At 39.6% G+C, this 12,403-nt stretch overlaps 3 protein-coding genes across 8 annotated transcripts; 1 reads left to right on the plus strand and 2 right to left on the minus strand.

Moving 5' to 3' along the window:
* The first annotated feature begins 156 nt into the window (after window positions 1–156).
* On the plus strand, window positions 157–2,275 carry LOC108862561 (diaminopimelate epimerase, chloroplastic). 2 transcript variants are annotated; one of them, XM_018636724.1, is made up of 9 exons: window positions 157–502; window positions 587–754; window positions 862–932; window positions 1,013–1,070; window positions 1,181–1,360; window positions 1,481–1,565; window positions 1,642–1,701; window positions 1,816–1,889; window positions 1,994–2,275. In XM_018636724.1, exons 1-9 carry the CDS (start codon window positions 221–223, stop codon window positions 2,108–2,110), a joined length of 1,095 nt encoding a protein of 364 aa, XP_018492226.1. In that variant the 5' UTR covers window positions 157–220; the 3' UTR covers window positions 2,111–2,275. The 2 variants fall into 2 exon arrangements, with proteins under 2 accessions (XP_018492226.1, XP_018492225.1); XM_018636723.2 differs by having other exon boundaries at window positions 158–502; window positions 1,475–1,565.
* On the minus strand, window positions 2,253–5,351 carry LOC108862560 (aspartate--tRNA ligase 2, cytoplasmic-like). Its single transcript, XM_018636722.2, has 10 exons — window positions 4,580–5,351; window positions 4,156–4,266; window positions 3,953–4,066; window positions 3,577–3,867; window positions 3,372–3,482; window positions 3,221–3,274; window positions 3,059–3,138; window positions 2,853–2,968; window positions 2,661–2,775; window positions 2,253–2,580 (listed from the first exon to the last, which is right to left on the minus strand). The coding sequence occupies exons 1-10, from the start codon at window positions 5,090–5,092 to the stop codon at window positions 2,454–2,456; spliced, it is 1,632 nt and encodes a 543-aa protein (XP_018492224.1). The 5' UTR covers window positions 5,093–5,351; the 3' UTR covers window positions 2,253–2,453.
* An 81-nt stretch (window positions 5,352–5,432) lies between these two features.
* LOC108862562 (putative leucine-rich repeat receptor-like serine/threonine-protein kinase At3g53590) lies at window positions 5,433–12,184 on the minus strand. Of its 5 annotated transcripts, none has more exons than XM_056986765.1 (22): window positions 11,922–12,184; window positions 10,678–11,832; window positions 10,456–10,554; window positions 10,014–10,164; window positions 9,756–9,827; window positions 9,569–9,640; window positions 9,251–9,394; window positions 9,096–9,167; window positions 8,940–9,011; window positions 8,747–8,821; window positions 8,580–8,648; window positions 8,403–8,471; window positions 8,256–8,327; window positions 8,098–8,181; window positions 7,921–7,989; window positions 7,327–7,814; window positions 7,088–7,246; window positions 6,722–7,005; window positions 6,576–6,627; window positions 6,228–6,478; window positions 6,018–6,152; window positions 5,433–5,931 (listed from the first exon to the last, which is right to left on the minus strand). In XM_056986765.1, exons 3-22 carry the CDS (start codon window positions 10,544–10,546, stop codon window positions 5,608–5,610), a joined length of 2,805 nt encoding a protein of 934 aa, XP_056842745.1. In that variant the 5' UTR covers window positions 10,547–10,554; window positions 10,678–11,832; window positions 11,922–12,184; the 3' UTR covers window positions 5,433–5,607. The 5 variants fall into 5 exon arrangements, with proteins under 5 accessions (XP_056842745.1, XP_018492229.1, XP_056842744.1 ...); XM_018636727.2 differs by having other exon boundaries at window positions 10,678–11,040; window positions 11,126–12,184; XM_056986764.1 differs by having other exon boundaries at window positions 10,678–12,184.
* Window positions 12,185–12,403: the final 219 nt, after the last annotated feature.

Raw genomic sequence — 12,403 nt, forward strand, 5'->3', positions numbered from 1 at the left:
GAGGCGAAGGAGAGAGTGGGGCTTTGCGAAGTTTTTAATGGGCTTTTTAGTAGGCCTTTTCACTAAATATACGTCCACAAAATAGCGACACGAAGATTGTTATATCCTGATGTAAACAACGCGGAGTTTATTAAGTAGAACAATAGAACAACACGATGTTTTCTGTAAAGTCTCTCACAGTCACAGAGAGTTCGAACAGAGAAAATAATCGGAAGCAGACATGGAGATAGCCGCCACTACCTCTGTCTCCGTCGCGCCGCAGCCTCCCCGACCATCGAATGCCTTTTCAAGGAAGCCACATTCCGTCTCTTCTCTTCCATTAGCTTCCTTCCAGAGAAAACACTGCGTTGGGAACGATAAGCTCCGCGTGTCTGCGTCCTCCTCCTTGGACGCCGTCGTCGCCGCCGAGAAAATATCTCCGGCGAGTCTTCTCGACAAGAGAGAAACCGGAGGAGTTCTTCACTTCGTGAAGTATCATGGCCTCGGCAATGACTTCATCTTGGTAACTTTGGCATTCCAAAAATCAAAACTTTTGTTTTGGGCATTTCAAAAAATCAAAACTTTATTTTTTGGGGGTTCTCGTTAGGTTGATAACAGAGACTCATCGGAACCTAAGATCACTCAAGAGCAGGCGGCGAAGCTGTGCGATAGAAACTTCGGTGTTGGTGCAGATGGAGTGATTTTCGCAATGCCAGGAGTCAACGGTACTGATTACGCAATGAGGATATTCAACTCAGATGGAAGCGAACCAGAGGTGGGGCCCTTTTCTGTAATGAATAATGTTTTTTATGAGTGAGTTCTTGTTTGCTTTGCCCCCTTGAAGTTTTCAACAGTGTCTTTGGTTTATTTTGTGTCTTGTAGATGTGTGGCAATGGAGTTAGATGCTTTGCAAGGTTCATTGCTAAGCTTGAGAACTTGCAGGGGAAACATAGGTACTCTTTTGTCTCTATTCAGAGAGCTCTTGATGTTTAATCATGATCAGTATTTTTATTTTTTGTGCGTGTGTGTGTAGTTTTACAATACATACTGGAGCTGGCCTGATTGTTCCAGAAATTCAAGATGATGGACAGGTAAACCATTTGGATCGAAGTCTCGTTAGTATTAGGGTTTAGTCATGTATCCATGATGATTGGTGAGGGCAAAGCTTTGGGTTTGTGATTGATATGGGTACTCTATACAGGCTAAGGTAGACATGGGCATACCGGTTCTTAAAGCACAAGATGTGCCCACGAAGTTGCCAGGAAACAAAGGTGAAGCTGTTATTCAAGCAGAGCTAGTTGTTGATGGAGTAAGCTGGAATGTGACATGTGTTAGTATGGGCAATCCTCATTGTATCACATTTGGTACTAAGGGTGGACCGGTACGTGCCTTATTTGCACTTTGCTGGCTAGACTTCTCATTCTGTATTTTTTTATTTATCATCACATGGAGTTTTTTTTTTCTCACTGTTTTGTATTTTTCCTTTTTGTGTCAGAACCAGAAACTGAAAGTTGACGATTTGAACTTGTCAGAGATTGGTCCAAAGTTCGAGCATCATGAAATGTTTCCAGCTAGAACTAACACAGGTTAGTGGAGGGAGATTCATTGGAAAATCTATCCAAAGTTCTCTATTATATCTTGGATTTATATATCTATATGCAGAGTTTGTGGAAGTCTTATCACGTTCTCATCTAAAAATGCGTGTCTGGGAGCGTGGAGCAGGTCAGCTAATCGTTCAAATCTTTCTCTCAGTAGTTTATCAGAGCTCTCTCTCTCTCTCTCTCTCTCTCTCTCTCTCTCTCTGTTTCCTTATAAGCATACTAAAAAAAATTGCAGGAGCGACTTTGGCATGTGGAACTGGAGCTTGCGCTATGGTTGTTGCAGCAGTCCTTGAAGGTCGAGCCAACAGGGTAAGTTTGGAATTTGAGAAGTTAAAATTAAACTCAAAGTTTGGATTAGCGTTTTAATTTTCTTTTTTTATTGTATACTCATTCTGATTGTCATGGTGGAACAGAAATGCACGGTGGATCTGCCGGGAGGACCATTGGAGATAGAGTGGAAGCAAGAAGACAACCATATCTACATGACGGGTCCTGCAGAAGCTGTCTTCTACGGAAGAGCGCTGCTCTAAAGGTGTCCCTTCACCGTCAATGACTTTTGTCCCTCAACCTTGTTGTTAGTCTAAAGCGCCGTGCTAAGCTCTTACATGCCCTGATTCATGAATATTGTTTTATCTACTTTTTCAGTACGATGATGTTTCAGGAAACACACCAAAAAATAAATCACTAATTTAAAATCCTGGCTCAAATAGCTTAGTTACAACGTACAACCAACTCGAATGTAACATAACATAAGCATAACAAAACTAAAATCGAGATTTAACTTTAAAAAGGACAAGAATCAGGCGACAACTGAAACATCTAACAACACTCAAAATGCTCTCTCGTTGGCTTTGAGATATGAAAAGATAATATTTAGGGTGAAAGCCTGCGAGAGTCGCGAGGGTAGAGAGATGCTTTTCGGATGTTGTCCAGTGCGCAGAAAAGCATCACCACTCTCTCCAGCCCAACTCCAAATCCACCGTGTAGAGGCGCTCCGTACCTGTTTTTTTTTTGTAAACATTTATTTTCAACTAATCAAGATAAAACAAAAGTAACAGAAACCGAGTTTGTATATTCTACCTGAATGAGTCGATGTATGTGGATATTGTCTTGACATCAATGCCGCTTTCTCCTGCACGTTTCTCCAACTCTTCTGGGATATGTACACGTTGAGATCCTGACATGATCTCCTCACCTGTGACACAACCACACTAATCTTGGTATGCATAATTGTTGACAACGTCACAAGTTAAGAAAAAGATGTTTACGTACCTCTGATGAAGACATCAAAGGAGTTACTGTAAAGAGGATTATCAGCACAAGGCATTGTGTAGAAAGGCCTAACCGCTGTTGGATACCGATGCAGAATATAAAACTCAGTCTTGTACCTAACAACACGAAAAACAACTTTTGTAACACTGAGGTAAAAGAAACTAAAATCAGAGTTTCAAACTATATATAAGTGATGGATGATTTACTTTTCCAATACAAGTTGGCCAAGTTTTCTCTCAGATTCAGTGTTTAGATCGCCAAGAGGATCAACCTCCACACCTGCTTCCTGTCAACCACATCAACATAAAAAATTATTATTATTTGATAGACCATTTGAAAAAAAAAAATGCCAAAATATATATACAAACCTTAAGCATCTGAATCCCTTCTTCAAAGGTTAACCTCAATGTTTTCTCAAGAAACTGCATTATTAAGCGAGTGAATCATCAGAATCCAATAAGATTCAACCAAAATAAAAAAAAAAACAGTTTCTAATACTAGAATATGGGATTATTATACCTTCAAAGGCTCAAATGGGTATTGCTTTCCAACAGCTTCAAGTAACTTTTTGCACTTCTCATTCAACTCAGTGAATATAAACACAAACAACTCGTCCACAAGGTCCATTATCTGTGACACAAACAAAGATTTATTATCAGATATTAATAGAACATAAAATTTAATATTTATTAACAGACAGAGCACAAAAAGCTTTATTATATACCTCAGAATAGTGTTCATCAATCTCCATCTCCACATCAAGACCCACGAATTCACAGAGATGTCTATGAGTGAACGAGTCTTCAGCTCTGAAAACAGGACCTACCTCAAAGACGCGTCGCAAGTCACCGCATATAGCCATTTGCTTGTGAAGCTGAGGAGACTGAGCTAGGCAAGCAGGCTGTCCTTTGTAGTCCAACCTAAACACAGCTGAACCTCCTTCACTACTTCCAGCTATCAGTTTCGGTGTGTGGATACTAACGAAACCCATCGATCGTAACTTTCCTCTGAACAGCTACAAAAAAATAAATAATATATGTAAATTCAGCAGAAGCAACCAAAGATCAAAACATATCAACAACTGATGATATCCATTTTACATGTTCGAGTTCGTCACTAATGTGGAAGATGGCTTGATTAGCGGGTGTTCTGATGTCAAGAACTCTATTGTTCAAGCGTGTATCCTGATTGACACGAACAGCTGGTCTTCCACTCTGCAAATGAAAACGAGAGCTCTTATGAACAAGATGGACCACACACCACAAGTGTACATAAAAATGAATAAGAGAATAATTCACAGCACCTCAAGAGATTTTTCTATCTCAGCTTCACTTCGAGCAGCATCCTCCACACGTAGTGGTAATCTCGCCAAGGCTCTGCTGATGCAGTACACTTTCCTCACCTCAATTTCCACCTGCAATAACATAATCCATCAGCACCAAACACACACACACAGAGCAGCTAGATGAAACATTCGCATAAGGCCTCCAAAATTATTAGGTTAATATGCAATGTTCAAGAAACCTAGGCGGTAATTAAGAAACTAATTTTTTAAAAAAATCGTTTTATAAAAATAGTTTCGTTTTGTTTAAGTAGTTGATGCCTAGACCGAATTTTAGAACCATATTAATACATATATATTATTAGGCCCCCAAATTCATAGTCCCATAAATCTCAGAACCGGCCTTGCAGTACACACAAAGAGTTAGTAAGAAAGAAGAAGAAACCTCTTGGCTAGTTCCCTTGACAGGGTTCGTAGGGACAACTACGTCACCAATAACCTCGACAACCGATTCGCAAGACAGCTGCTTTATGTATTTAATCATGTTGGCGCTAACGTTCGGTTGCTTGGCTACGGACTGAACAGTGGAACCACCACTTTGCCTTAATATCACAAACACTTTGCTAGACTGTGGCCGAGACGTGTAAACTCTGCCTTTGATCAGAACCTCAGAACCAGCCATCTCTTCCTCCAAAGCGCTCACATCCGTCCGCTTCTTCCCTTGAACAGCCTCCTTCCAGTTTCCGGCTTTTGGATCCGACGTGGATCGCAACTCGTTACGTGTTAAGTCGCCGTAGTTACTGGAGAGCTCTTCGTTTTCTTCTTCGAGAGACATTGAAGCTGTTGCCGCTTCTTCTTCTTCTTCTTCTTGTTCCTGCCGACGGCGTAACTTTTCTAGCTTGGCGGCTTCTCTCTTGGCGGCTTTCTTGCTCACAGGAATCTCAGGCTCCGATGACATGATGACGTGTGCTTGAAGTAAAAAGATTCAGCTTAGGGCTTCCTCATGGATTTATATAGATGTCTCTAAACCTATATTTCCATTTAAACAATAAAGGAATTTACGGCACTAGTATTGACGGTCTTGGACTCATGCCTCTAGGCTTTTGGTTTTCAAAATGTCGGGCTTGGCGAGCCTGGTTTTGAACTAATCTCCTTGTTGGGCCCGTTCTGTTAGTCAAACCACGTCATGGAAACAGCATGAATTCTATGTTCTAGAAATCGGAACGACAAACTGTTTTTTTTCAGCAAACGAAATGTGAAGAAGCCAAAGCTAGTGTCTTAACAGTGAAAAGACCAAAAAAAAAAAACAAAAGATCAGCATGTGACTCTTACTATGGTTAGGAATCAGTTCAACAGACTCGGTTTCAAATCCCCCCATAATATATTCCTAAAATAACACAACTCTCATTAGTCATGGGTTCTTTCACTAACATCAGTTAGCCTATCTCACAAGTCACAACAGAGATATATATGTCAACGTGGTTTTACAGCTTCTAGAAAGCCACTGTCCAAGTTACTTCCAGAGAAAGATGAAGGTATAGGAGACGATGATGACGACGACGATGTTTTGGTGTAGAGTAACGTCGTTGTTTCTGAGAACACATCGGTCTCCTTCCCAGATTGGCAGATGCTTTCGAGTTCCTTCACCACTTTTGACATGGATGGTCTCATCTCTGGTCTATCCTCACAACACCATAACGCCAATTCCGCCAGCTTCATCACTTTCTCTGGCGAACTTTGTCCCATCCGGCTATCCGCCATTGACTGAACCGTTCCACATTCATTTGCCATCCTCACCTGTGTATCACATTGTGAAGAAAAAATAAGTCTCAAGGACCAAAGAGATCTAGCTAGCTATCATGTTTGTGAGGGATGCTCAGTACCTCACGGATAATATGTGTACCCTCAAAGAATGGGTGCATTCCAGTTAAGAGCTCAAGCAACACTACTCCGAAACTGTACACATCGCTCTTCACCGTTAGTTGCCGAGTCATAAAGTACTCTGGATCCAGATATCCCTGTGCAAAGAAGCCACTTGTTTATTATATAGAATCAAAATATCAATCTAGTGTAGCAGTTTGAGGGGGACTCACCGGTGTTCCTCTCACTACGGTTGATACATGGGCCGGTTCACAGTCTCCCTCACCAAAATCTGGAGCCAACCGTGACAATCCAAAATCAGCCACTTTAGCATGAAGCTGAGAGTCCAAGAGTATGTTGCTGGTTTTGATATCGCGGTGAATAACAGGTGGATTTGCTTCAGCGTGAAGGTATAGGATCCCTTTAGCTGAACCCAAAGCCACTTGTGCCCTCATGTTAAAGCTCAATGTTTCCCTAGCATTAGCTGCATGGTAATGTGAAAAAACTCTGAAACATTAGACAGGCAACATAAATCTAAGTCTTGAAAGTATAAAGGAGGAACTTGGAGGAATGTTTCTTACCTGAAAGCCAATCACGCACATTGCCATTAGGCATATACTCATATACCAGCATCTGTGCATTAAACAAACAACACATGTATATGGATAAGTCGAAAAACATAGAAATAACGCTGAGCAACTAAGTTCATATGAAAAAGGACGTGTACTTGTTCCCCGATGTCACTACTGTAGCCAACCAGTGACACAAGATTCCGGTGATGTAACCTGGAAAGGAGATCAATCTCATTCAGAAACTCTTTCTCGCTCTGCAGAGAAGTTTCTTCTCCTCGTTTGATGGCAACTACAGTTTTATTTGGCAAAATGCCTTTGTAGACTTTTCCATAGCTACCTCTACCGATCACTGCAGAACTATCAAAACCATTAGTTGCATCCGACAGTTCTATAAAACTGAACTTCTTCACCCCTTCGATTTCCCGAGATATTGATCTGACTGAAAGACATAAAGACACAGTCCTTAGTTTCAAGGTTAAAGATGAAATGCAGACATAAAAAGTTACTGTTGCGTTGCTTACAGACACGTTTTCTGGTGAGTGCATGCAGATTCCCATGACGTTTCTTAACATATAGAAGTGTTGCGCTCACTGAAATAACAGTGGCAGCAACGATAGAGGCTGCAACTATCATCACCCATCCAACCGTGCTGATTCCACTCTCTCCAGCTAGCAAATCAGCTGCATCCAAAGATTAAAATATAATATATCACTGAAACAGTTATGTCATTTTTTGTTAAGATTAGGTGTGAACACTGTACCATAGGGTCCTTCAAGAGGGAAGTCTAGTAGCTCGTAAGGTCCAAAAAAGTCATTACGAGGAAAAGTCCATGAAGTAAACCTTCCCCTGATACGTATGACTTCGCTAACGTTAAATATTGTTTTGCCTTTGGGAATTAGCTTTATGTTCATCCGTAGACGCAGCTTGTTCTCATCAACAACTCTATCAATTGCAAATTGTTGTTTTTCCAACTGGAGGGACGTGGTTATATACTCCATGAATTGGTGTTCAATAAATGGAGTGAAGAAGAAGAAGCTACGGCTCTTTAGCCTATAATCGATCAAAAGAGGCGCTGCACAAAAGCAGAGTCCTGGGGAGACCAGCACCTTCTCATAGGGACATGACACATTGTTGCATGGTGTCTGTTCTGATTTGGTAGATGTTTGCTTTTTCTCGCCGCAGATATATTGGAAAAGTTGTTTAACGCTGGGAATGCTTCTACTTTTGCATATTGGGTTGCCACGAAGACTTTTGACACAAGGAAAAACATTTAAAAAAAAGTAGCTTTAGTAGATAGCAAAAAAGGTAGTATAAAGTTTAAGATGCTTCGACATATGAACAAAAGAAAACTCACTACAGGGTAACATTGTCTGGTGTTCTCAAGTTTCCTGTGGCATCAGAGAAGTTATTGTTCCTGAGATCACTGCGGATGCGTCCAAAAGAGGTTTCAGACTCTAAGAGAATGAAGTATGGAGACTAGAAAACTATTGAGCATTACATAAAATGGAAAAACAAAGAGCTGAGATCATACACTTGCAGTTTATTATTCTCGAAAGACTTGTTCTCCCATATTGCTGTCGGAACAGAACCAGATAAACTGTTGTTCTCAAGTGAACTGTTATAGATGACACGAGAAATCTTACATAGTACTCATAAAACGATTGGAATATGCAATGAATGTTTACGTACAGTAACTGAAGAGAGTCCAGCTCCGAGAAACTTTTTGGTATAGATCCATTGAGGTTGTTATAAGATAGTTCACTGCAGCAAAAACCAACTGGTTAAGTATTTCTAGAAAAGTAACTGCTTGGAGTAAGAATATGGAAATGTGCATACATTGTTGTCATATTGTTAGAAAGCTTAGAATCTGGTATATTGCCTGTGAGCTTGTTCCAACTCAGATCTCTGTAAGAGAAGTGGAGATTAATAGAAATGCATTAGTATTATTAAGGCTCAAGGGCTCAAAGAGAATCACACAGTTTTTACACAAACACCAAACATAGACACACTTACAAATAGCTAAGATTTTTTATACTGCTTAAATCAGGAATTGATCCTTGTAGTCCACAGTTCCTCAAACTTCTGCCAAGTTGAAAACATGAGAACGCAAACAATAATTCAGCGCACAGTCGGAACTAGTAAAGAAACCCAAACCATTTGAATATTGGTGAAAGTCTTACAATCTTACTAATCTAGAAATCCTTCCATAAGCTTCTGGAATCTCAGAACCGTCGAAGTTGTTGTTATCCATCTGACTGCATAAATAGGATACTAGCTTAGAAACTTTGCTAGTTTTGTAAATGGCAACGAGAAGATCATACTTTCCCAGTTAAAGACAAACCATGGGAACACAATATGGCAGAAGGTACATACAGTATGGTCAAGGATGGAAGTAGAGCTAACTCTTGCGGCAAAGACCCAGTCAAGTTATTATTGTCCAGTATCCTACGAGATTTGTTCCATCAATATAAAAACTTGACAGACAGTATCAAAAAGTGAAATCAAGAAAACAAAAAAAAAAAGTCTCACAGGTGAGCAAGGTTGTTCAGTTTGGATAGCTCCACTGGAATTTCTCCGTTTAAAGTGTTGTTATTTAAGTGTCTGAAGATCCAATAGCCACTTGTGAGTAAAGAATGAACCACAAATGACTACTAATTTTTTGCTATGAAAAAGATAATACTTACAAATGTTTTATTCTTGTCATGTTTCCAAATGCAAGTGGAACTGATCCTGTTATGTTGTTCTCATCTACTTGAAGCCTGTTTAAATTTCGAAGGTTACCAAGTTCAGGGGGTAAACTACCCGTGAGTTTGTTCCCATTCAGCAGTCTGTCCAAATAACGTAGCAACGAGTCAATTGAAAAGTGGAATTGGTGGCTCCACATAAACAGAGAAAATGGAATGCTGTGGTTTCCTCTATCTAAAGCCTTCTTTAAAACTATCCCAGAAGTGAGAAATTAAACAAAGAAAAATGAGAAAGGACATCGTGTGATCTTTACTTACAGGAGTTTCAAAGAAGAAATTCTTCCTATCTCCAAAGGAATACTCCCAGTTATGTTGTTCCACATCACATTACTTCAACAAGGTAACCCAAGAGAAAAAAAAAATTGGTTTTTCAGTATGCAATCAAAACAACCGGAAGCCAATCACAAGAACCAAATGAAACAGTTTATTAGACTCCGCATCTTACAGGATTTCGAGATACGATAACTGGCCAACTTCAGGAGCCAGCTCTCCAGATAAATTCAGCCTCATCAATTGGCTGCATCACAATATGTAAGTGACATGAGGTGTAGGTTTGGCAATGCATAATATTGGCAATATAATCCTTGCAAGAATGCATAAACTAACTTCCTTTGCAGAAGACGAAGACCTTCATTCAATTAATAAGACAAGAAAAGAAACAAAAGAAGAAGAATAAACAAATGTTAATACAAGAGAGACATACAGCTCCCGGACGTGAAGGTGACCATCATCATGTGATCTCTCGAAGCATGTTATGCCAGTCCAGTTTGAATTACATGGGTCACCCTTTTCCCAGTTGCTTAAATTTCTCATAGGATCAGTTAGACTCCTTTTGATCTCCCGTAAAGCAGTTACTGAAAAGTGGATTAAAAATATATATATATTAGCAAACCTCTGGAAATCAATCTCCAATGACATATAAGATTTGGGAGCCTGAAGAACAATTACCAATCAAGATGGTGACTATTAAACATTGAGAGGAAGACCAACGACCATGTTTATGCAAATTGACATTATTGTTATAGTATATGCCAAAATTGTCTATGTGCAGATGAATGTTTTGGTAAGCTTATGACGTTCATAGGTACCTTAATTTAAGAGAACTATAATAAAACGTGAGGCTATGGTAAAAAAAAAAATATCACCTTCTGAAGGATCAGTTCTTGAATCAGCTGAATGAAGGAGAAGACAACAAACTGCCACCAGGAATACTGAACCGCGTGCCTTTGAATTCATCACGATACCTAGAGAAGGAAGACAGAGGTTCCTTTATTCTGCTGTAGCACAATGCATGATCAAGTCATATCTCACAAGATAAAAGTTTGGTCAAGGCAAATGTTATAAGTAATGATCATCAAGTCACCCACCAGACGAATAACCAATGAACACGTTTGGCAGAAGGAAGAAATCATAAAAGAATCCCGGGAAACTTCTTCAGCAATCAGCACCAAGGAAAAGTAGAAGCCTTTTGGTCGTCAGAAATCGTTGTGTATCCATAAAAAATACTGCTGGGAGCAGAAACTTCACAAGGACAGTGATCTAAGGAGTAAACAAAACATACCAGAAAGAGACTACACAAAGAAAATGTCAACAATGTGTTATTATATATCCTAAAATAATGAAACTGGGTTTGAAACTTTCTTATTACTTTTGACTTTCCTAGATGAACATATCTGCAGACGTACAGTCCCCCTGTATAGAATCTACGGTTAATCCATGCCTAAAACACCCTGTGATCACATAGTGCAGATTACACATATTTAAATAACATATATATATATATATATATATTCTTTTACAGAGGAATTCAACAACCTTCCAAGCTATCAATTCAATAATCCTATTGAGATTGGTTGTCCACTTAGGCCGACCTGGTAAATTTCAGCTGTAAAGTTATTACCCTTTCCCAGTCTAAGCCAACTTATATGCCGCATAAATCAACAAGAGGTCCTCTCAGATTTAGCACGCTCAAGCTGCACCAGAAACGTTCAGCGAGACAACAAATCTTAAAGACATATTATGGGTGCAAATTTACAGTAGGAGACTTCCCCAAGTAATGACTTTCTGGTGCCAAAACATGTCTATGATGTCGTATTGACCGGGCCACTCTACTTCAAATTCTTACTAAGATCTACAACTAGAGCTTACACAGCAAAAGTGCCGAGCTCTCAAGTACAAAGTAAGAACCAATTAAAGGTCTAAGAGCGGAGCAGCAAAACAAATAAAGAAATACATAAATATATCTCATTTTACAGTGCTTCAAGATAAGATGATAAATATCCAGATAGATTCTGCTTTATAAATTGGCTGCATCATCAGAATAATAGGAATGGTGAGTAGCATAAATTAATCACAAGCCATAAATCTCACAGAGTTAGCTAAACAATACATAACAACAAAGACTTGATAAGTTTCAGAACTGAGAGAAATCATGAACAAACCAAATAAACATAATTAAAACTACCCCTGGAGATAAATTCAAGAGCATCCCTAGTCCCTACTCTCCCATGGCCAATCCAAACCTAAAATAACACCATATAATCCATCAGTACAATGCACCGAACTCCAGAAAATATTCTGGAAGTAAGATCGAGTAGAGGTCAATAACAACATCAGCGGTGGAGAATAGAGGTGTATTGTTAACTTCATAGCTTGTGAATGGAAGATTACACCAGAAGAAGATGTGCTTTGTTCCGTTCAATTCTCGTTTGCTTCGTATCGAACCAGTCTTGACGAGACTGATCCAATGTGAAGCAAAAGGAGAACTGAACGGGATGGGAAGAACTCTCCAGCTCCCAAATCAATAAACCGATCCCTACCAATTCGAAAGGAGTCAAGGGCTCATGTACTCTTAACGAGGCAAAAAATGATCTACCATACTCTCATGTGATCTGCTATACTCTTATCTGTTTTCATACTCTTGAAGAATGTGGTTAATATCTAAAATACCCCGACCAATTTAATGAATAAATTAATCGAATGTAGAAATAGAAAGAAATCGATCCACTCTATTCCCATCTCCTCTCCTTCACTCGCCCCTCCCGAGTCGACTCGGAATCGACTCGATCACTACGATCATTCCCTCCCTCTTTG

The sequence above is a fragment of the Raphanus sativus genome, chromosome 5 (genome assembly GCF_000801105.2).
Source record: "Raphanus sativus cultivar WK10039 chromosome 5, ASM80110v3, whole genome shotgun sequence".
Lineage (NCBI taxonomy): Eukaryota > Viridiplantae > Streptophyta > Magnoliopsida > Brassicales > Brassicaceae > Raphanus > Raphanus sativus.